Raw genomic sequence first — 25,582 nt, 5'->3', positions numbered from 1 at the left:
CTGTAATTTTTATTGACACCCTTTCTATCTAATAGGACTTTTTTTTTTTTACGTATATGCCATTTATGTCAATTAATGTTATACATTTTAATAGTTCTGACATTTATGCATGTGGCGATATCAAATATGTTTATGTTTATTTTTGTTTACTTTATTTTATTTGAAAAATGGGGGAAAAGGAGGGATTTAAAAACTTATTAGTGGAGGGGCTTTTATCACATGTATTGCCTTTTTATTTTTTTACATTTTTTTTCTCCCCATGGGGCAGTGTTTTCACACAGGGTGCCTCCATCTGTTGCAAAACTACAACTCTCAGCAAGCCCAGACAGCCAAAAGCTGTACGGGCATGCTGGGAGTTGTAGTTTTGCAACAACTGAAGACACACAAATGTAATCTTTTGCTTGCAGACACTGATCAATGCTGTGCCATAGGAGCCCATAGCACAGCACTGATCAGTGTTATTGGCGCTCCATTACTGGAGGCTGCTGAGGCTTCCTGCATTATTGAAGCGCTGATCAGGCAGGAAGAAGGAAGGTAGGGACCCTCCACCCATCCTCTCAGCTGATTTTGCCGCTGGTGTCCCAATCAGCTCCAATAAGCTACCGGCATGTTTTCGGCACTTTAAACGCCGCAATCAACTTTGATTGCAGCATCTAAAGAGTTAATGCTGGAAAATTTAAAGTATCATGATTTTTTAGAAGGTGGGGAGGGAAAAAAAAAGTGCAAAAATTAAAAAACCTGTGGTCCTTAAGGGGCTAACAGGGGTTAACAGTTGTAGCTACTAAGGACAGTGTGTGAAGGTCAAAGTGTAAATGTAACTGTAAATAAGTAAATTTGCCCTCCCCTGTATAGGTCTCTATGAATACAAAAATAAATGTATAAAAATAAACATATTAAATTTCATGAAAACTACTGCACAGATGGAAAAATAACAGCCCCTTCACGTCTACCCATCAAGCAGATGAACAGAGCATAAAAATGATTAGTCCGCGCAAAAACATAATAAATTCTGCACACACAACACAGCAGTGAACTGATGAATGTATGCCTGCAAAAACAGGCAATCTTTAAACCACCTGAAATTGGGCAAACCTTTTAATAGGAAATGTGAATAAAGAGAGAGAAAATAGCCAACATTGGCCATACACCTTCATCTCAGCTTCCCTCGTACACAAGAACACTTGGACAAATATGCCTGTATTTTTAATAGTAATAAAATAAAGCTTCTGCTATACATGTCCAGCTTATGTTTATCTCTCTCCATCCCTCCATACACATGAATGTTCAGCTTAGCAGAGCATTCATGTGTTCTACATGGAGAGGAGGGGAAAGCTGCTGTAATATTCCTTTGGCAGCAGCTTATCTCTCTGAGAACAAAAGCATCATACAGTTTAAAGGGGTTCTCCGGTGCTTAGACATCTTATCCCCTATCCAAAGGATAGGGGATAAGATGCCTGATCGTGGGAGTCTGCCTGATCGCTGGCCCTGTGGTCGCCGGTAATCAGACCCGGAGCGAACACGCTCCGGGGACTGATTACAAACGGGGTGCCGTGTGCAAGATCACGGGGGTCCCCAGCAGCGGATAGGGGATAAGATGTCTAAGCACCGGAGTACCCCTTTAAACCCACATGCTGATCCCTCTCTCCCCTGAATTCATCTGTTGGGAGAGATTCAGAATCCCGACATCATGCGCACTTCCATACATCCGTCCCATGAGGAGGAGGTTTACTATTGTGTGTCACCCCAGTAGTAAGGTAGAGCATGTCAAAGAGTGGGGCCAATGGGCAGAGTCAAGGGGCGGCAAAATTAGCTTTCGCCTTGGGTGGCAAAAATCCTTGCACCAGATCTGATTGAACTGCATTCATAGTTACATAGTTAGTACGGTTGAAAAAAGACATACGTCCATCAAGTCCAACCAGGGAATTGAAGGGAAGGGTGTGAGGGGATAAGGGGAAGGGATGTTGTTCTGCATAAGCATTAATGTTATTTTGTTCCAGGAATGTATCTAACCCTGTTTTAAAGCTATTAATTGTTCCTGCTGTGACCAGTTCCTGAGGTAGACTAAATGATCTGCAATTGATTGATAGAGCCTGCTGCAGACAGGGCGATTTACTCCACTAGACCACCAGGTAACAATGAAATGTCTCTTTAGATGCTGCTGTGATAGCGGTGATCTAATTGATTAATAGCTGGCAGCAGTGATTGTAACCTATTAGCCACGACCCCCAGCTACTGAAATCAGCTCAATGGGGGGTATTTATCAATGTATTTACTCCGTTTTTTTTGTGTATTTTTGTCGCATTTTCCATGCAACTTTTTATTTTTGCAACTTTCAATGCGACAAATGCTTGCCGCTGGTTTCAAGTCAATACTTCATTTAACGCAGCATAGCTGTTTCTGCTGCAGTGCACTGCAATTTACTAACTGCGACATTTCACGATTGTCGCAAATGGTCACCGTTACAACACAACTTAGGCGCATATGGCCGCCACTTAAAAACACATCTAGGAAATATGCGTATCCTCCCGATAGGCAACCTAAACTAAACCTACACCATACATTACTTTTCGAACCACGTTTATCTTTTCCAATTGTGAGAGTACTACCACACATTCTTAACCTTTTATGTTAGTTTAACTTTCGGAATTCATTAATTGTGTTAACCCAAAGCGAGACAAATTAACTCTCACCAATGCCTTTAGAATGTATTAGTAGTTGTTTGTGTAATCACTCTTTCAGCTTTCTGTTTAAAATATACTGTAACTTCTTGCTTGATCACACCTAACATCCATTCAGAGTTCTACCTCTCATCTTTCCCAAACAGGGTGCCTCCTGCTGTTGGGCTTCTTCCATTAAGCTTGCTGGGTTTTAGATTTTGAAAAATAAAGGATACACACTGGCTGGTCAAAGCTTTGTTAATTATTAGAAGGATGATAGGGGGGTTAATATATGTATATATGTTTGCCTCGGTATCTGTCTTTTTATTTTTAATTTTTTTTATATATATGTATATATAAATGTATACCCGACGATAAAAGAATCACATTGAAAAACGCATGCCTAAATCCAAAAGTACTCACTAGAAGGCCACAATCTTTATACATATCTTTAGTTCTGGATAAATGACGAAAAACCAGACAAATTACAACGTTTTCAGCAGCAACAAATGTATGGCGGACGTTTGTGGCTAAAAGACGCTGTGCCACGGCACTTTCAGCATTTGCGCCAAAGTTATTAAACAGCGTGCGACAAATGATAACTTTGGCGCACGTCCGTCAAAATAAACGCGGAAAATAAAAGGGATAAAAACTAAACTAGAACCGCTAGAATTGATAAATAACCCCCAATGTCACTGAAACCAGCTCAGGGTCACCTGGTATGGAGCAGGTGGTTCAAATACTTCATGGTGCCGCTAGGGGTGTATGGAGCAGGCTTCTGACTCGACCTGCTCCATACACCCCTAGCTGCACCATGAAGGATTAGAACAGTCATGAGTCACAAAGTGGTTAACATATGTTTTTTCCTATAAAGAACATATATACGTTAAACAAACAAAAATGCAGTTTGAACATATCCTTACGCTATAATAGTGTCACCAGTGAAAGTCCCTGAACATTCTGAGAGCCCTGATTGGACAAGGTCGCACTGAACAGAGACAAAACGTCTACAGTGCCTTGAAAAAGTATTCACTTCCCTTGACTTTTTCTGTATTTTGGTACATTACAGCCTTAAGTTCATTGTTTTGTTAATTTGAATTTTATGTGATGGATCAGAATACAATAGTCTAAGTTGGTGAAGTGAAATGAGAAAAATTTTATAAAACTATTGTTTAGAAATAGAACACAGAAAATTGTCATGTGCGTATGTATTCACCCCCCTTTGTTAGGAAGCCCATAAAAAGCTCTGGTGCAACCAATTACCTTCAGAAGTCACATAATTCGTGAAATGATGCCCACCTGTCATTAAATACACTCACCTTTTTGAAAGGTCCCAGGGGCTGCAACACCTAAGCAAGAGGCATCAGTAACCAAACACTGCCATGAAGACCAAAGAACTCTCCAAACAAGTAAGGGACAATGTTGTTGAGAAGTACAATTAGGGGTTAGGTTATAAAAAAAATATCCAAATCTTTGATGATCCCCTGGAGAACCATCAAATCTATGATAACTAAATAGAAAGAACATGGCACAACTGCCAAGAGACGGCCGCCCACCAAAACCCATGGACCGGGCAAGGAGGGTATTAATCAGAGAGGCAGCACAGAGACCTAAGGTAACCCTGGAGGAGCTGCAGACTTCCACAGCAGAGACTGGAGCATCTGTACATGGGACAACAATAAGCCATACGCTCCATAGAGTTGGGCTGTATGGCAGAGTGGCCAGAAGAAAGCCATTACTTTCAGCTAAAAACAGAAAGGCATGTTATGAGTTTGCAAAAAGGCCTGTGGGAGACTCCCAAAATGTATGGAGGAAGGTGCTCTGGTCTGAGGGGACTAAAATCGAACTTTTCAGCCATCAAAGAAAACGCTATGTCTGGCGCAAACCCATCACATCACCCAAAAACACAATTTTTCTGCAGCCGGTACTGGGAAACTGGTCAGAGTTGAGGGAAAGATGGATGGTGCTAAATACAGGGATATTCTTGAGCAAAACCTGTCCCACTCTGTGCATGATTTGAGGTGAGGACAGAGGTTCACCTTCAAGCAGGACAATGACCCCAAACACACTGCTAAAGCAACACTTGAGTGGTTTAAGGGGAAACATGTAAATGTGTTGGAATGGCCTAGTCAAAGCCCAGATCTCGATCCAATCGAAAATCTCTGGTCAGACTTAAAGATTGTATTCACAAGCGCAAACCATCCAACTTGAAGGAGCTGGAGCAGTTTTGCAAGGAGGAATGGGCAAAAATCCCAGTGGTAAGATGTGACAAGCTCATGGAGACTTATCCAAAGCCACTTGGAGCTGTGATTGCCGCAAATGTGGCTCTACAAAGTATTTACTTTAGGGGGGTGAATAGTTATGCACATTGACTTTTTCTGTTATTTTGTCCTATTTATTGTTTGCTTCACAATAAATAAAAGAAAACATCTTCAAAGTTGTGGGTATGTTCTGTAAATTAAATGATCAAAATCCTTAAACAATCCATGTTAATTCCAGGTTGTGAGGCAACAAAATACGAAAAAAGTCAAAGGGGGGTGAATACTTTTGCAAGGCACTGTATATCAATTCATTCATACATTTCCAGGAAGAATAACAAGAGTATAAAAATTCTACAGGTGTCCCTCATCTGAGTCCACCTTGCATTCTGTAAACTATTTCAATAACTGCTTGCATGTATAATGCATTCCATTGTTAGGTAATATTTCTTTGTGTGTATCACTACCATCGCAGGCTTGTTCATCATTTTGTCACTATACCCTGCAATGTGCAGAATGAAAAATGCTGCTGCTGTGCACAAGAGACACAAACTTGTGACCTCTGAAGCGTTAGAATACAATGACTTTCATGGGGAATAATTTGTGAGATCTTCTCCACAAAGAGGTGTGTGGGGGGGTGGTAAAAGTAAGTGCAGCATTTGTGAGAGTGCAGAAATTCTAAAATACTGTTTAAACTGTAACAGCAAATAATAGGAAACAGGACCTTGCATATGTGATTTTTAATAGCACAAAAACACAGCAGAAAAAATATATAATTTCAAAAAGATTAAAAAGCCTGAAATTTTACTTCAAGGTTTCATTCTAGAAAAAAAGAAAACTTCAATTGACACGTACTACCATACAAAGAGTAAAACAAAAGGGCTACGTAGAAAAGGCATTTCATATTTTTTCCTTTTTCAAGGTTGTCTTGTACCACATGCACCTGGATAGATCAATAACAAGCGGTGTTTTTCTTTTCTGAATGGTCAAACTACAAGACTTCTGGTACATGACTGCTGACTTCCTTCCTTGTTTCCTCTTTGATCCCCATAAGGACAGCAAGGATTGTCTTATTGTCTCACATAACTATTTAAGCACCTGGCCACAATGTGGATGTTAGATACTACTATGCTGTGTGTCTGTAGATTGCATTGCTTTGTGGCCATACGGACTTGGCTCATGAGGGGGAGGGGGATTTTAAGACACAAGGGGAGGGAAATGTATCATTGGTTTTGCCCTGTTTTTTTTTTTTTTATTATTATTCAAGTTTTGCTCTTTTTTTTTTTTTTTTTTTTTTGCCAAATGGGCGAATTGTGCAAAAATTATTTTTCATTAGTAGGGGATTTATCAAATGATTTAATTTCAAATTGTCGCACATTTTTTTGCTGTCTCACTCTAGCCCAGACCACACTTTAAAACTTGCTTAGATATAAGATTTTTAGATATCTATGAGGTATGTGCACCTTTTTGGTACACCAAGATGGTCGTGTCTGTGAAGCTGCGCCGCACGCTGCTCTGAGTATACCCAGGAAGCGGCAACTGTGCAGTAGGACATTAAACAGCAAGGAGGCAGAGGGAGAATATGTATATTTATGAGCAGAGAGGAGCTCTGAACCAGCAGTGATGATGTCCCCGTGTCTGAGGAAGACATCATAATCCCGCCCACTCTCTAAGATGCTAATTAGCATAATCACAAAAAGAATAATGGTAAAATGGAACAACGGATCCGCTTGTAGTAGGCATCATTGTAATCAGAGTCACCTGCACTATGTCAGTATCATTCATTGGTCACTAATCAATCACAAACATGTTGTAGGTTACAATCCATGTCAACACAATCACACACCTTGCAAGCAAAAATCCAGAATGCTTGTTTAGTCACATTGCAGAGGTATTAGTGTTTCGCAATGCAATTACATTTACAGTAGTTACTTATGATGCAATATTCCAATCTTCGGGTTGCCTTACCAGTAGTGTAAAGCAGTTCTTTAATTTAGTAAACACTACCTTGTAGGCAGCAACTGGGACACATCAGATTCTGTCTCTCTGTACTAATCCTATTATAAATGAGGTACTTTTCACATATGGAGGCAGTATTTTAGTAAGGTATAAAACCTTTATTTTTGTGCTCATCCTATCCCTGAACATATAAAATACAGGAAGCAACTGACAATGATTTTCAGACTGTGGTGACATTTACAGTACTGATGCGTTTCCAGCCTTACACCTTACAGGTGCATATCAAGTTAAAGCCTGACTCACTGGAGCTTATTTATTCATTCAAATGTCCCCAAATTCTGGCTTAAATTGTGTAAAAATAAAATGACATACATGCTATGCAACACTTATATTGCCAGATTTAGTGCATACACACGCCCCTTGAGAAAGCTATTTGCGAAAATGCGTTGGGGGTGAGGTGAGGTATCCTATGTGGGAGTACATGGCTTGACCACTGACTGTTATAACTTTTTCTTCCTTTTCCGCTTATACTCCGTCTGCTTTATATTTATATTTGTATTGCTTGTTCCCTGCGCTTGATGTATACTGTGTGCATTACTCAATGGTAATTGTGAACACACAGACATCTATTATCATGTAGGTTCCTTCTATTTTGTATAAGCGCTCTATTTATGTGATACACTCACCTCCTTTTCTTCTGTATGTGTAGCCTGATTTTACCCACACTTATGATGTGATGTATCTTTTAATCAGTGTTTAATAAAGATTTCCAATTTTTTGTCACCATATTTGGCCTTTTTTGTTTGGTGATGACTGTATCTCAGATGCAGGCAGCTCCCAGACTATCATATAATTGAGTGCCCAGAGCACAAAACTCTGATACCTTGATACTAAGAGCACGTGTGTGTGTGCCTTTTGCATAGTGATTTTATTTTTTGTATATTCTGATTACTGTGATAAATTTGGTGTATCTTGTGCCTGACTAGTCTACTTCCATGCTATCTATCACTACATATCTCTCTATTTATAAATCTACCCCATTGATGCCTTTCTTCTCATGTGTGTTGAACAGCTACAATATACTGCTGAGCTCCTTATGCTTCTGCTTTCTCTAATGATACTAAAATGAAAGGTTCATTCCCTTCATTGTACTGAGGGAAGGCAAAGCAAGGCTTTTACTGATGGTAATCAGCGCTAATGGGATTGCTAAAAGAACTGTACCAATGATCTGTCATATTACCAGACTAATGTAATGACAGATAATTTCACTCCAGAAATCAACACTAAAATAAAAGCCATGTTTTATCACTATTAGCTGCATCACCCACAACAGAAAACTCATGAGAACCGTCTGGCTTTTTCCTAAATCTTTTTTATACTACACAAATAAAATATAAAGAAACCCTAGGACTAAGCACTAGAACACATGCTTTACGCTTTGTGCACAAGACATTTTTCATGTGTCCTTTGGGGTTGAACACACATTTAAAATCAGTGGTATGTGGAGGGTGTGGCTTGCCATGGACGCGTGAGGCGGAACATTACAAAAGCTCAGGGCTGGCACCTGTTTAAAACCCTCCTACCTGGTGTCAATGGGTAGGACAACTAAAAAGGGGATCCACGTGCCCTCCATTTCCTCTGTGGGACATTAAAGCTATTTAACTCAGTTGCAGCCATGTGGAAGTAAATCTGTACCCCCTGCCCTCAGGACATGCACTTCCTGACAGCGCGCCTGTCACTCCCTCCTTGCTGCCCCCTCAACGTGGCTCACCAGCTCTGGCCGATACGGCAAATCCTGCTCCTCAGGCTCCAGCAGTGACACTGTCTCAGGGTGCCTTGACTCCTCTACAACCGGTCTCCTTTTCAGCACAAGCAAGCTGATCCTAGCACAGAGACCCATCATAACCCTTCTCTTTGCTACCCCCTGTGCCCACCATGATGGTCATGCTTATGGAGAGTGGCACACAAGGCACCCCCTGTTGTTGGACAGCCTCACTGTACTGGAGAAGTTATCAGCCCAAATGGACCTGTGCCCACTACCACTGAGTGGGCTTTCGCTCCTATGCAACAGAGCCCCTCCACATCAGGGGGAGTTCTTTGTCATCCCTCCACTGTGCCACAGCCCTCAGGTGGCTTTCTCAATCCCCTTTTCATATTGGTCTACTGGCTCCTCGGATTTCCTTGCCTTCATGTCTTCCGGCTCCCTTCCCAGTCAGCAGCATTGTCTTCGTGCCTTCACCACAATATCCTACTCATCTTATCGAGAGCCACCTCTTTCTGAAAGGCACTCCTCTGACCCCAGACCCACTCTCCCCACTCAAATCCCTGCCCAGAGTGGAGGGTCTGCCATGGGGGGGGGGGGGTTGCTCCTCATTTTCCAACAATGACTGGTCGGTCACACTAGTGGATCTTTGAAGATCTCTCATCTTTAACTAAGCAAATGGTGGTGGAATGTAAGAGGGACTTCATTCAGTTTCGTAGGGACTTGTCTTTTTCAGTGGATGCTGTTGAGACAATGCAAGAGTCCTCCTTTTTCTCTATTCAAGCCTTACAAGATTTGGTGCAACAACACACGAAACCCTTCAACACCATCCAGATGACGTCAAAAACCCAAATCGTCAAAACATTTGCATATATGGATTTCCAGAATCAGTAGGAACAGGTGAATTATGCCCTGTCCTGCTCTCTATCTTTAGTAATTCCCTTGATCATTCTCCCGGTGCCTTGAACTGGAGAGGTGCAAATGGCATCAGTAGTTGGATTTCTGCTCCTCCCAGAGCAACAGAACAAAGGCTTGATCTTCTTTCTGCATGACTGTGCTTGAGTCGTCGCCCCTTCACTTCCTTGGATTTTTTTGAAATGTCACACAGCTTCCTCTTCCTGCCATGGTCACTTTCTGACCAACAAGGAAGGGATTCAGTGGTGCAAGGGTACCAAGAGAGTCATATACCCTCCCAAAATGTATACAAATGTAGGGATGAGCAGTATAATATTATATTTACCTCAGAAGAAGTTACATTTTGGCTACTTTCCATTGTGGTTGGCAACAAATGTAGTATTTGGAAATTACCAGTACTTTACATACCACATATATATATGACAATTACATGTTATTAGATGGCCCTATACCAACAATGCTACTATTAGCATAACACCCAAGAAGATATTGTACCAAGTGCTGAACTCAGCATTCATCTACCATTACAATATTAACAACATGCATTTAATAATTCTTCGCTCTTGCACAATCTAAAAGGTTGGAAAATCTTGTTCAACCAGTGATAATAAACACTTCTACGGCATTTAGAAGGTAACTCTATCTGTTTATATCTGATCTACACATGGCTGTCATTCTGATTGGAAATGTCACATGAATATTAAGGTGGCGTCACAATCTGTTCTATTTATGCTGCAATTTTTTCCCCATTGACTTCAACAGGAGGGGGGGGGGGGAGACTCATAATTCAAGTATTTCAAGGCTATACATGTTGCGTGAATATTGCAGTTATTATAAGACTATTTAGAGGAATATTTCAAAGAAATTATTGTTTTATGAAAGCCACTGGGTCACAACAGGATGTATATTATGTATATTAGACTGTGTTGATCATAATTTCATCCTCCATTTGATGTCTACATTATGAAATGCTCCTGATATACATCTTCAATGAAAGGCTGCAATGTATCCTATAAATAGGAATACCGGAGTACATTTCCCATTGGTGTTTTTGGTGTTAAAAAGTCCCACCTTTTTGTGCAATGGGTGAAAAAATTGCTACATTTTTTTCTTAAATATTTTACTTTTATTCAAGAAAACAACTTAAAGAACTTACATGCAGTGTGGCATGGCTTTCTTTATGCAGTGGTCGGTAATTAATTAACTGCATGTTTAAAAAAAATTGCGCACTCACACACCAGCCCCAAACACACTTAGAAATTTGTCTAAAACTACGCTACTTTGCTATTTATGAAGAAAGAGCATCTCTTCGATAAATGTGTAGGAAGTACACATAATGTACACCCAGGCAAACAGGGGGCAGTAAAAATCATTTGATTTACATAGACATTGAGTTATCCCCCTCTATTTATTTATTTTTGTTGCATATGTTTTGTACTGCATGCCTTTCTATGGAATACTATAGCCCAGTGAGCTCCAAACTGATGGACCTTCAGATGTTGCAAAACTGCAACCCCCAGCATGCCCGAACAGCCGTTGGCTGTCTGGACATGCTGGGAGTTGTAATTTTGCAACATCCAAAGGACAACGGTTTAAAGACCACTGTTGTAGCCTAAAGGTATACAAACATATACCAACCAACAGAGGCCAAAATGGCACTTCTTAGGGCTCTATGAAGTGGGTAGAGCCATTGGCATCTATACCATGCATACAAGTCAAGCATAGATTTTTCACATAACGTGGACAGGGCCTTAAGACGCTGCATTTTTTCTATTTACTGATGACAATACCAAATTATAACAGAACCATTTTTTTTTTGTTCAGGCACAGAAGTGTCTGCAACAAACCTGCATTATATGAACGTACCATTAAAGAGAGTGAGTGCCTTTGAAGGAGATAACATAGCCATAATTCATTTTTGTAGATGTTCCAAATGACTCGGCGACCAAAATTACATTTACGGTTTATTCTTTGCGAGTCTGTCTTTATAGCTAGTGACAGATGTTGACACTTCACCACTGTAAATGGAGTATCCTCAGTACAAATATGAACTTGTGCATTGTGTGCATTATTTGTTCCCCGAGGAAGAGAAATTACATGGTGACACTGCTCAGAAATGCTGTTTTTTTTAGTACATCCATGGTAATTTCCATTTATAGGTCCATTAAAGCCGTGCAGGCAATAGCTACTAATGTCTTAAGAGACAACTGGACACGTGTATCATTCAGATTGCAACAGAAAAGTTATTTATCTACCAATCACAACCTAGTTTTATATTTAAAAAAAATGCAATAAAAGGGTGACACAAATACATCCCAATTTTGTGAACCGGCACCATTTTCGTACAACAGAAATGCAAAGACAAAAGGGAAAAAAGAGGGAACACGCGCCCCTAGTGTGATACGTTTATAGACAGTGAATAAGTGCAATAAAGGTCACACTTACCACAATGTGTTGCGCTAAGGGCACAACACCATACAGCGTATTAATCAGGTTAGGTTGTCAGCAGCCACGATCCTCCGGTCTATCCTGGTTCACCGGTCCAAATAGCATCAATGAAAAATAGCAAACATGGATCTTTGAACGCGCATGGACAGCAGTGGATAAAAGTTCATGGAGTCTTCAATACATATAGATGTTTATTTTAAGCACATAAAAGCAACGCGTTTCCTGCCCGTAGCGGGCACTTCATCAGGCAAGTGTGCATGTATACATCAGAGAAAGCACATTTAAATAGACGTTGTACGTAGGGACCGTCTATTTAAATGTGCTTTCTCTGATACCTGTATACATGCACACTTGCCTGATGAAGTGCCCGCTACGGACAGGAAACGCGTTGCTTTTATGTGCTTAAAATAAACATCTATATGTATTGAAGACTCCATGAACTTTTATCCACTGCTGTCCATGCGCCTGCAAAGATCCATGTTTGCTATTTTTCATCGTACAACAGAAATAACATGGATGTCATGAGGCACGCCAAATATATTGTGCCAATACCCTCTTCCTATGTAAAGCCTAGTTTTACAATTCATATGTTGAGCCTCTTTGTTACTCATAGAAACCCTTTCTGAACTCTGGTTACTATAGGCAACAAATACACATTTTCTTTGCATTTTGCATATGGCCTAATGCGGTGTTTTAGAATTGAGAAAATTTACTAAGGGTCACAATTTAGGCCCTTTTCGAAGTTTATGGCTCTATTTATATTTTTTATTATGTTCCAATATTTATCAATGATTTTAGTGGGATTATTCTGATGTCAAATTATGAGTTTGCTTCAATTTGTCCCCCATTAAACAGGCTCAAGATATACTCCATTTAGGCTGTGTTCACAAACTGTGTAGATTTTTTCTGTGTTTTTGCCGTAGTTTTCCCAAAATTGAGCTATTTTGCCATGATTGCGCAAATGAGAGTAAAACGTGCTATTTGGGAAAATCGTAGGAAAAGAAAATCCACCCAAAGCGCAGTAGAAACACACCCTGAAAACTTAAAATCTTTACAATGCACCTAACTTGTGATTATATGTCAAATCACACTCTCCTCAACTTTTTGTCTAAAAAATGCACTGTGAATAAGAAAACACATCAAAATTGCATGCAATGTGAACTAACACTAACCCTCTCATGAGCCACCACCCCTCTCTCTGCAAAGCCAGAGAATTCATGGAAAATATAGGCAACATAAGAAAACCATTTCAGTGGGGAAATACAAATCACTATGGATGGAAACCCATGCCTGCCACATCAGCTTAACAGGTAAGCACAAAGCATACACAAGTACCTTTACATTATTTTCTATACATAAAAAATATAATAGCCTATGCTGCACTATATGAGCCAAAATAAATACATTTCCTGGAGTTCTTCTTTAACCCCTTAAAGGACATCTTCAGCAAAATACAACTTATCCCCTATCCATAGGATCTCCCAAATGGGGCCCCGCATTGCCGCTCTCTCTGAGGTCGACGATACGCCCCCTCCACATACAGTTCTATGGGAGAGGTGGGGAGGCACACCTCTCCCATTGAGATACATGGAGGAGGAGTGTCGGCCGCGATGTCAATTTTATTTTAGCGTTTTCGTTTTTTCCACCTCGCCTTCTAAAATACATAATTTTTTTCTATTTCCATTCACAAACCCATATGAGAGCTTGTTTTTTTGCATGATCAGTTGTACTTTGTAATGACATCACTCATTTTACCCTAAAATATATGGTAAACCCCCCCCCAAAAAATTTTGTTTCTAAGGAAATTTAACCGAAAATCATAATTTAGCAAATTTGGGGGGTTTCGTTTTCACGCTGTACATTTTACGGTAAAAATTATATATGTTTTCTTTATTCTATGCCGTTTGCCGTACGGAATCATTAACATATAGTTTACATTTTACGCACACGACGATACCAAATATGTTTATTATTTATCTTTTTTAATGCTTTTTTGTATTAATATGGGGAAAAGCGGTGATTTAAAACTTCATTGGGGAGGGGCTTTTTCATATTTTTTTACATTTATTTTTAACTTTTTTAGTCCCCATAGGTGACTATTTATAGCAATAATTAGATTGCTAATACTGTTCAGTGCTATGCATAGGGCAAAGCACTGATCAGTATTATTGGTGATCTTCTACTCTGGTCTGCTGGAAGGCAGATCAGAGCAGACGACCCCAGGAGACGGACGGAGGCAGGTGAGGGGACCTCCGTCCGCCATCTTGGCTGATCGGATCCCCGCGGCAGTGCCACGGCCAATCAGATCAGCCATTTTAATTGCCGCACTGCCGTAGATGCCGTGAACTGTATTGAGCACAGCATCTGAGGGGTTAATGGCAGACATCAGCGCAAACGCTGATGTCTGCCATTACTGGCGGGTCCGCGGCTGCTGACAGCCACCGGGGCCCGCCGTGAATGAAGAGACTGCAACTCCTCCACTCACATCACAGCTGCGCTGTAAATGTATGGCGTTGTGCGCCAAGTATCCCTATGCAGCACCATACATTTATGGCGAGTGTCCTTAAGGGGTTAAGACTGGCATGTAAAACGCCAGTATTAGTAAATTCCCCCCATTGGACATATCTTGCTCTAGTGCCCTTTAGGTTAAGACTGGCATGTGAAACTTAATAAACTCCCCCTATAATATCAATTACAAACCCTTTTTATTTTTCAGAAATAAAGAAAAAAAATACACATGACAGTAAGTGGGTTACACTGACAAATGTATCCATTACACTGTTAATATACTACAAGAGGATGCTGATCTAGTTACCAGTGTAGCATCCCAGATAAACTAGTTGTGTCACACAAAGGTAATAGATCATAGGTCCTTTGGGATTACATTAGCTAGCGTCAGCTCAAATTACGGCTCAAGGAAAAAGAATGCAATGTTTCCACAGGGCATATTCAGTGTAATTCATTCTATACATATGGTATGCGGTAATATACATAGACAGCAAAGCTAAAGCCTCATTTACACTGTAGCAAAAATATTATGAAAAATAAGATCATATATATATATATATATATATATATATATATATATATATATATATAAACATAAAACATCTAAAAAGGCAAACACTTGTACACATGGCTCCATACAAGCTCCTTGTTGTACTGAGCCATAATACAGCACCCATGGCAGTCTATAGGTGGACTGTATTTTTTTGAAAATGCCTCAAATTTTACACATGGCAAGATCTAGTACAGTGCTGTGGGCCTCCAGATGTTACAAAACTACAACTCCCAGCATGGCATATTATTGGGATATTTTCCCATATAAATATTGTAAAGTAAATAAGTAAAACAGCAGCAAATGTGTGCAATGTCAATTATTGTTATCAGAACCAGGACGAGCACATTGACTCATCACTCTCATACACATTAGACATGTTGGCCAAACCTGTGGAGTTTGGTGAGGTGTGTGGGAACCTCCCGACTCTTACCAGGTAGAAGAATGGTATCACAGACGGAAGAAGTAGTATTACTAAAACTTAACTTTTAATTACCAATAATAAAAAGATGATTATTGCTAACCAGTGGTGATATAAAAGGAAACACTTAGGTTAGAAACGCATGCAAGTCCATATACAAGCAAGACAGAAACCTCAAGATTATTAAAGTTGCCCCTATTATGTCTTAGCACATAAATGTCACGGCAGGAACCTACTGTGATATTTTACAGATAGGTAGATGCCAATGGCTAAACGACAAGGGCAAAAACACAATCCTTACAATAGTAACTAAACAACAACCCAGGTAGAAGGATGGGGCATCTTGAATTTCAACTGCCCAAGCCCTAAGGCCCAGATTTATCAATGAATGTCTACGGTAGAGCTATTTTCCTACATTTATTTGGGTGGTGGGTTTGACTAGCGTGCATCTTATTTATCAAGAAGGTGCAGCAGGATGATGAATTTTGCGCAGCTCTGCTGTGGTGGGAAAAGCTCTACCACATACACTTTTTCTAGACGCTTGTGAGGGAGGGAAGTAGACACTTTCCCGGGTCCTGAATTTGGAAGGTTAGGTGTTTTTAATTTCACAGAGCTGCCGGGACATTTTTACATGCATTTAGTCGCTACAATCAAATTTGATTGTGGTGTCTAAGGGGTTAAAGCCAGGCATAACCATGATCGGTGATATCTGGCATGACAGATGGTTCCTGGTGCCAGATAGCTGCCAGGATGACCCAGCTATGACCCGCGCTCAGCTCCTGAGCACGTGTCATAGAAGGGGAGTGGGACGCTGTCATCCACAAGAGGTTAAAAGTTGAATTGCGGAAGGTATTAGTGATTCTCATGCCTACTGGTAGGTGGTGTAGTTTTGCGCCTAAAAAAAAGTACCTTTGCGCACAAAATACCGACTTTTTACGAAAGTCGCAAATAATAAATACGTGACCACTGCATGGTCAAAAAGAAAAAGTTCTATGGGTAGGCAAAAAGAATGAAACTGTCTATCAAAGGGCGCATAAAAGTCGCTAAATATGCTTCTTGCGCCTGAACTGCGCCAAAACATAGACAAAAAAAATGCTCTAAAAGCAATGATAAATCTCCTCCTATGTTCTTTGGGGGAAAAGCCAATGCTAAAGAAGTCTGCCAAAAGTTTCACCTCCCTCTTTCCTTTCAGAACAGGAACGCTTGGTCGGCCCTCACCTATATGTAGGGAAACATAGCTGTCGGATGAACAACAGCGATGTTATGTGTATAGCTAAATTAACAGTATATAACACATTATCACCATGTGCAAAAGAGGCTTCCGACATTATTCAAAAGATTACCCAAAGATGTTGGGGGAAAAAATGCAACCTTTACCACACTGTGCTACTGAGGTTTAGATACATAATAGAATAGATACATTGCACCAAGTATGGCCGAAACAGTAGAAAAACAATCAGTATGTGGCTACTCCTGAGCAAATACTTTGGCGGGTACCTGAAGAGTAAAAAAAAATACAAGAACGGCATCCCGCAAATGGAGCTGGTATAAATATGGCTCAATACACTAGATAAAAGCTGGCCTTATCTGACCATTTTAGCAGGATGATGTAAATAGGGGGCTGCTTCAGTAGATGTCAGCAGAAACTAAGAATACATTGGTTTTTAAAAACATCTTTTGTTCCTATAGGAGAGAAGCAGCCACAAGAGGAGCCTGGATGCCGCTTCTTCCACTCTGTCCCAGTATTCATGTATGGAAATGTTGGGTGTTTTAGCTGCCGCTTCAATGAGCAGTGGATTGACAACTATAACAAGTGTACGGCAGACACATTATAAGAAGATCCAGTTAATTTCTAGAGACAATTTTCCTTGCAAGAGTTGAAGTGAAATGAGGAAGAAAGTGACCAAGATGGATCAATACTATCAGTTTTACCGGAGTTTCCCAATTTATTATAATGCACAAACAATAGATATCAGAGCGGCACTGCCATATAGACAACCAACAGTTTGTGTTTCTGGATAAAGGATACACAGTGCAGGTATTTGGACAATACTCATCTAACGGTGGTGCTAGGACATTAAGCATTAAGAACATTTAGAAATGAATCGCAACAGAACAAGACAGCAATCCTGCACTCACCGCAACAGTACGAGTCACACGGCTCCTCTCACGGGACCTCCAGCAGACAGGCAGAGGAAATCAGAATGGGGCGCTTAGAGGCAACTGCCGGCGGTTTCACGCACAAAGGTAATGCGCTTCTTCCGGCCTCAAGGCCGGAAGAAGCGCATTACCTTTGTGCGTGAAACCGCCAGCAGTCGCTTCAGAGCGACCCACACTAATTTCATCTGCCTGTTTGATGGAGGTCCCGTGAGAGGAGCCGTGTGACTCGTACTGTTGCGGTGAGTGCAGGATTGCTGTCTTGTTCTGTTGCGATTCATTTCCAATTTATTATAAACCTGCTCAGCCCCGAACTAGAGTTTGTGTATACAACCACATGTGTCCGTAAAACAGACAGCTTTCCAATAGAAGAAATTTCAACTAAAGAACTGCACACTAAGTTCTGGGTTACACATTCTGCCGGTATACAATAATGGCATACCACTACTACACTAAGTCAGCCGCACTGTCTAGTTGTCTAATTCCACTGGAGTTGACCAAACCTAGTAACAGTCTAAGGTCTATGGAAGACTCAACACAGTGTCCTGGTCTCTACCATTGGGAGCCAAGAACCAGTTACTTAGATTTTAAAGGGGTTATCCAGGATTAAAAAAAACATTGCTGCTTTCCTTCAAAAAATAAACAGTGTCACACCTGTCCTCTGGTTGTGTGTGGTATTGCACCAAGGCTTCATCACATACAAACTGAAGACAAGAGAGGCACTGTTCTGGAAGAAAACAGCTATGTTTTCCCTGATCATGGATAACCCCTTTAACCTGTCCAATCCTTTATTTTGCTCACAGCAATGTCCAGCATTTACTGGGTGAATGTAATTGAGCATTCCAGTGATGGCTCTCTTATGTATATTTCAGGATTCTGAGTTATGAATGTGGCATCCTGCTAATGTAGATGTATTGTCTAGTTTGCAGCAGAGAGAAATAAATGACACTGGAAGATGTATGGCATTTTCTTCCTTGTTGTGGATTCTGAACAGTGTTTTGTGCAGAACAGCACCAGACAGCAGAACAGCACCAGTACTTAAAGGGGTACTCCGGTGAAAACCTTTTTTCTTTTAAAATCAACTGGTGGCAGAAAGTTAAACATATTTGTAAATTACTTCTATTAAAAAATCTTAATCCTTCCAGTACTTATTAGCTGCTGAATGCTACAGAGGAAATTCCTTTCTTTTTGGAACACTGACGACATCACAAGCACAGTGCTCTCTGCTGACATCTCTGTCCATTTTAGCAACCATGCATAGCAGATGTATGCTAAGGGCAGCATGGTGGCTCAGTGGTTGGCACTGCTGCCTTGCAGTGCTGGGGACTTGGGTTCAAATCCAACTAAGGACAACAATAAATAAAGCGTTATTATTATTATAATAATGTCAGCAGAGAGCACTGTGCTCGTGATGTCATCAGAGAGCATTCCAAAAAAAAGAATTTCCTCTGTAGTATTCAGCAGCTAATAAGTACAGGAAAGATTAAGATTTTTTTAATAGAAGTAATTTACAAATATGTTTAACTTTCTGCCACCAGTTGATTTAAAAGAAAAAAGGTTTTCACCTGAGTACCCCTTTAAGAGTCTCCTGCAATTCACTTGTGTGAATGAACAGAATCCATGAAAGATGAACTAGAATGAACTTCAGTGATGTAAACTATTTTATATAAACACCTGACGTTCCATAAAACAATTCCAACCAATGGCTTACAATGGGCCAAAACATGTCCCCGTAGAGATTACTTGTCAATGAACCCCTAGCCCTTGTATAACACTACTCATCAATAGCAGGTCTTATCAATAGTGGTATGAACATGTGTGTTATCCAGTGTACTTTATATGCAAAAAGGAACCAGACATGCTACAGTAAATAATATGGATATTATATACTATACGTATTGTACCTTGCTGGCAGTGTATATGACCTGGGTGCATTGTGTATAGTGGTGTGTAACTTGCAGTATTAATGAACTGCTCTAGTGTAAGCATGTGTGAAAGGGTGTTAAGCCCCCACTGTACATACACCAGCATATGGCATTGTGTAAATACACTTGGTGCGCTATATACTGTTTGTAGAATATGTAAAGTATCTGACATAAAAGAGTACACCTCCCACATTTCTGTAAATATTTTATTATATCTTTTCATGTGACAACACTGAAGAAATGCCCCTCTGCTACAATGTAAAGTAGTGAGTGCACAGTCTGTATAAGTGTTTAATGTTTGGTCCCCTCAAAATAACTCAACACATAACTATTAAAGGGGTACTCTGCTGCTCAGCATTTGGAAAAAACTGTTCTGAACTCTGTAGCCTGCGCCGGGAGCTCGTGACGTCATAGCCCCGCCCCCTCATGATGTCACATCCTGCCCCCTCAATGCAAGTCTATGGGAGGGGGCGTGACGGCTGTCACGCTCCTCCCATAGACTTGCATTGAGGGGCGGGGCGTTACGGCAGAGGGGGCAGTTTATGATGTCACAGGCTCCGGCTCCAGCGTTCGGAACAGTTTTGTTACAAACGCTGAGCTGTGGAGTACCCCTTTAATGTGTAAACATTGGCAACAAAAGTGAGTACACCCCTAAGTGGTAGTGTCAAAATTGGGCCCAATTAGGCATTTTCCCTCCCCAATGTAATGTAATTTGTTTGTGTTACAGGGTTTCAGGTGTGACTGGGGAGAAGGGGTTTTAAATTAGATGTTATCGCTCTCACAATCTCCAATACTGTACACTGGAAGTTTAACATGGCACCTCATGGCAAAGAACTCTCTGAAAAAAAGAATTGTTGCTCTACATTAAGATGGCCTAGACTATAATAAGATTGTCGTCCCAGAAGGGACTCCACGCCCAAGAGGCTTAAGGCAGTGCTGGAAAATAATGGTGGTCATACAAAATATTGACACTTCAACCTAATCTGGACATTTGCACAGGGTGTACTCACTTTTGTTACCAAGGTTTATGGCTGTGTGTTGTGTTATTTTGAGGGGAAACAACAATAAAGGAATACTGCAGCCCTAGCCCCTGCAGTTGGGGATAAGTGTCTGATCGTGGGGGGTCCGACTGCTGGGAATCTTCTGTACGGGACCCGGCTCTGCCATGGCTCTCTTCATGCAGGAGGCGTTTTGACCACATCATGACACAGCAGCCAACACGCCCTCTCCATGTATCTCTATGGGAGAGGCGGAGATGCAGCGTCCGTGTATCCCCGCCTCTTCCATAGAGCTAAATGAAGAAGGCGTGTCTGTCTACCACTTAGTCGACGACACAAGCATTAGCCGTGCAGAACCGCGGCAGTTCCGGGTCTTTGTACGGGAGATCGCAGGGGTCCGAGTGATCGTACCCCCCACGATCAGACACTTATCCCCTATTCTGCGGATAGGAGATAATGTTGTCTAAGGCTGCGGTACACCTTTAAACACTTATACAGGCTGTGCACTCAATACTTTACATTGTAACAGAGTGACATTTATTCAGTGTTGTCACATGAAAATTAGAAGAAAATATTTAAAAAAAAAATGTAAGGGATGCACTTATGTGAGATACTATAGGTATATGCTGCCCCAAGTGTAAAATGACTGATGAATAGCTGCACTACTTAATTGCTTGCAGTTTACAGTAAATACACTAGGTACTTTGGTATATAGATTGTAGTGTACATAAACAAGAAGCAGTCATATGTGATTATTTGTCTATGACTATACTTGTATATGGCTTGTAATATATGTAAATGTATAGGGTAACCCAGCATAAGGCTTTGATGTCCAATAAGTTACTTGGTATAGTTGTATATGGTCTGACCCGGTATATGGTTTTCGTGTATAGTAAATGGCTTGTACAATACAGTAAAGTGCCTTGTAAATGAACTGGGTACCTTGCCATGGGGTTTTAGTGTACAGTAAATGGGTTAGGTTTGGTAGTATATGGATTGTAGTATACACTAAATGAACTGGGTACCTTGGCATAGAGCTCTGATGTACAGTAGATCACTTGGGTACAGTACTTGATGGCTTGCAATTGCAGTAAATACACTTGGTGCCCTGGCATATGGCTTCTAGAATGCAGTATACAGGCATAGGGCTTGTAATACACAGTGAATTACCTGGGAAGTAATACATGGCTTGTAGAAAACAGTAGATGCACTGGCATATGGTTTGTAGTATACAGTAAATATGAGTACAGTAGTTTATGGTTTGTAGAATGTGGTAGATGACTTGGGTAAAGCAATATATATATAGATGATTGGTATAGTGGTAGTATATAGCTTGTAGAATACAGTAAAATGCACTGGGTCACATGGCGCCTAGTTGTAGTCCATACACTGGCATATGGCTTGTAATATAAACACTGGAGCATTGACATGTTGCATGTAGTGTCAATGAGGGAGATTTATCAAAACCTGTGCAGAGGAAGAGTGGTGCTGTTACCCATAGCAACCAGTTAGATCATCTTTTATTTGATAAAAGGCTCTCTGAAAAGTGAAAGAAGCCGATTGGTTGCTGTGGGCAACTGCACCACTCATCCTCCAGACAAATTATGATAAATCCCCCCAATGACCTTTGTGACCTCAGTGTAAATGAAATGGTATGTGGTATGTAATAAATTAGTGGGGTACCCTGGCATATGGCTTGTAGCGTACAGCAGATGACTGGTATAGTAAGTATAAGTGTTATAGAATGCACTATAGGCACTGGTATATTAGTATAAGTGTTATAGAATGCAGTATATGCACTGGTATATTAGTATAAGCGTTATAGAATGCAGTATATGCACTGGTATATTAGTATAAGCGTTATAGAATGCAGTATATGCACTGGTATATTAGTATAAGTGTTATAGAATGCACTATAGGCACTGGTATATTAGTATAAGTGTTATAGAATGCAGTATATGCACTGGTATATTAGTATAAGTGTTATAGAATGCACTATAGGCACTGGTATATTAGTATAAGTGTTATAGAATGCAGTATATGCACTGGTATATTAGTATAAGTGTTATAGAATGCACTATAGGCACTGGTATATTAGTATAAGTGTTATAGAATGCACTATAGGTATGGGTATATTAGTATAAGTGTTATAGAATGCACTATAGGTATGGGTATATTAGTATAAGTGTTATAGAATGCACTATAGGTATGGGTATATTAGTATAAGTGTTATAGAATGCAGTATATGCACTGGTATATTAGTATAAGTGTTATAGAATGCAGAATATGCACTGGTATATTAGTATAAGTGTTATAGAATGCACTATAGGCACTGGTATATTAGTATAAGTGTTATAGAATGCACTATAGGCACTGGTATATTAGTATAAGTGTTATAGAATGCACTATAGGTATGGGTATATTAGTATAAGTGTTATAGAATGCACTATAGGTTTGGGTATATTAGTATAAGTGTTATAGAATGCAGTATATGCACTGGTATATTAGTATAAGTGTTATAGAATGCAGAATATGCACTGGTATATTAGTATAAGTGTTATAGAATGCACTATAGGCACTGGTATATTAGTATAAGTGTTATAGAATGCACTATAGGCACTGGTATATTAGTATAAGTGTTATAGAATGCACTATAGGTATGGGTATATTAGTATAAGTGTTATAGAAAGCAGTATATGCACTGGTAAAAAAAAAATAGTATATCTCTTGTAGAATGCAGTACATGCATTGAGTATCCTGGCACATGGCTTGTAGTCCATCACCTGAATACACTGGCACATAGCTGCTGATATATGCCCTGATGCACTGGCAGCTGCGTGTAGAGTCTCTATGAAGGGTGTATGGGCCGGATGTATGAATGGCATAAGCCGGGTACCCTGCTGTATGAATGGCATGAGCTGGGTGCCCTGGTGTATGAATGGCATGAGCTGGGTGCCCTGGTGTATGAATGGCATGGGCCAGGTGCCCTGGTGTATGAATGGGATGATCAGGGTGCCCTGGTGTATGAATGACATGAGCCGGGTACCCTGGTGTATGAATGGCATGAGCCGGGTACCCTGGTGTATGAATGGCATGAGCCGGGTACCCTGGTGTATGAATGGCATGGGCCGGGTGCCCTGGTGTATGAATGGCATGGGCCGGGTGCCCTGGTGTATGAATGGCATGGGCCGGGTGCCCTGGTGTATGAATGGCTTGGGCCGGGTGCCCTGGTGTATGAATGGCATGAGCAGGATGCCCTGGTGTATGTATGGCACAAGCCGGGTACCCTGGTGTATGTATGGCACAAGCCGGGTGCCCTGGTGTATGGCATGAGCCGGGTACCCTGGTGTATGAATGGCTTGGGCCGGGTGCCCTGGTGTATGAATGGCATGGGCCGGGTGTCCTGGTGTATGAATGGCATGAGCCGGGTGTCCTGGTGTATGCATGGCATGGGCCGGGTGCCCTGGTGTATGAATGGCTTGGGCCGGGTGCCCTGGTGTATGAATGGCATGAGCCGGGTGCCCTGGTGTATGGCATGAGCCGGGTGCCCTGGTGTATGAATGGCATGAGCCGGGTGCCCTGGTGTATGAATGGCATGGGCCGGGTGCCCTGGTGTATGTATGGCACAAGCCGGGTACCCTAGCACTCCAGGCGCAATGTCACTGCAGGAAGCCGTGTGTCCCGGGGCGGCAGCAGGTGTCTACTCACCGGGCCGTTGGTGGCGGTGGCCGCCGCGGTGTCCTCGGTGTCGGACAGGGAAGGTGACGGTCCGTACACCGAGCTCCGTCTCCGCAGGGTCAGGCCGCTCCTCAGCAGGGACGGCAGTTCCCTCAGCTTGTGCTTCAGCTGCGCCTGCTGCTCCCGGACGCTCCGGCTGCGGCTCAGCCCTGCGGTGCTCCCCCCGGTCCCGGTTCCGCCGCCGTTGCTGCTCTCTGAGGTGGGCTGCATCTTCCTCCTCACCTGCCCCACAGTCATACTGCTGCCGGGCACCGCGGGGACAGCATGGTCTTCCCTCAGCAGCCGCCGCCGTGCGCTGTCTGCAGTCTCCCTGTCCTCCCGCCTGTCACCACACTGAGGAGGAGGAAACGTACCGCAGCCTGTGCTCTGCCTACACCGCCGCCTCCAACAGCCCCGAGCCGTCACCTGCACCAGCGCACACTCCTCCTATCACCAGCCAGGCAGGACCCTGCAAATACGGCGGGCGGGATACATGTCATGAACTGGAAGCCTCCTCATGTGACTGCTGCATGTCCTCCATGTGACAATATCTGCAGCATGTACTACATAGGATAATATACAAGGCAGGGATGCTGAGGCTGCAGCTCGACCACATTATTACTATGCCAGGCTAATCTTATGAAATGCCATACATTCCTATATCTATCTATCTCATATCTATCTATCTGAACGTTTCCCAACCAAGGTGCCTCCAGCTGTTGCAAAACTACAACTCCCAGCATGCCCGGACAGCCAAAGGCTGTCCGGGCATGCTGGGAGTTGTAGTTTTGCAACAGCTGGAGGCATCTTGGTTGGGAAACACTGATCTATCTATCTGTCTCACCAACATATTGTATAGCACTGCTCAGAAATTGTCCTATTTGACATAGCCCTAGATGTCCTGACAATCCAGCTAATCTGAACACTATTAAGCAGAAATGTCATCACTGTATCTATCAGTGTTTCACAACCTGTGGCTCTCCAGTGGTTGCAAAACCATAGCACAACACAAAATAACCATTCAGCAGCACCAAAATGTAGCAAACACAATACCTCTCCAGCAGTGCCAAACAGTACAGCACAAAATACCTCTCCAACAGTGGCAAAATAATGTTGGGCGCGAATATTCGCATTTTTGAATTTTTATCGCAAATTCACGAATATTGCGAATATATTCGCTATATATTTGAAATTACGAACATTCACTTTTTTCGGCATATGCGCATATTCCTTCTTTTCACTTGTGGGCCAATTAGATGATGCAAATTCACTTATCAGAGGTTATCAACAACATCACTAGCAACCAA

General features: G+C 41.5%; 1 protein-coding gene across 3 annotated transcripts in view; it reads right to left on the bottom strand.

Annotated features, from left to right (window-relative positions):
- Positions 1-24,792, bottom strand: part of RAPGEF5 (Rap guanine nucleotide exchange factor 5) — a 331,057-nt gene extending 306,265 nt beyond the window's left edge. Inside the window, exon 1 of one of the 3 annotated variants that reach the window (XM_056519694.1) lies at positions 24,267-24,792. In XM_056519694.1, the coding sequence (XP_056375669.1) occupies positions 24,267-24,533 (267 nt within the window). In that variant the 5' untranslated portion in view covers positions 24,534-24,792. The remainder of the gene's footprint in view (positions 1-24,266) is intronic. The other 2 variants (XM_056519693.1, XM_056519696.1) reach the window with 2 other exon arrangements.
- Between the last annotated feature and the right edge of the window lie 790 nt (positions 24,793-25,582).

Source organism: Hyla sarda, chromosome 5 (assembly GCF_029499605.1).
Source record: "Hyla sarda isolate aHylSar1 chromosome 5, aHylSar1.hap1, whole genome shotgun sequence".
NCBI lineage: Eukaryota > Metazoa > Chordata > Amphibia > Anura > Hylidae > Hyla > Hyla sarda.
The sequence above is the reverse complement of the archived record's forward strand: the minus strand, read 5'-3'. Positions and strand labels throughout refer to the sequence as shown.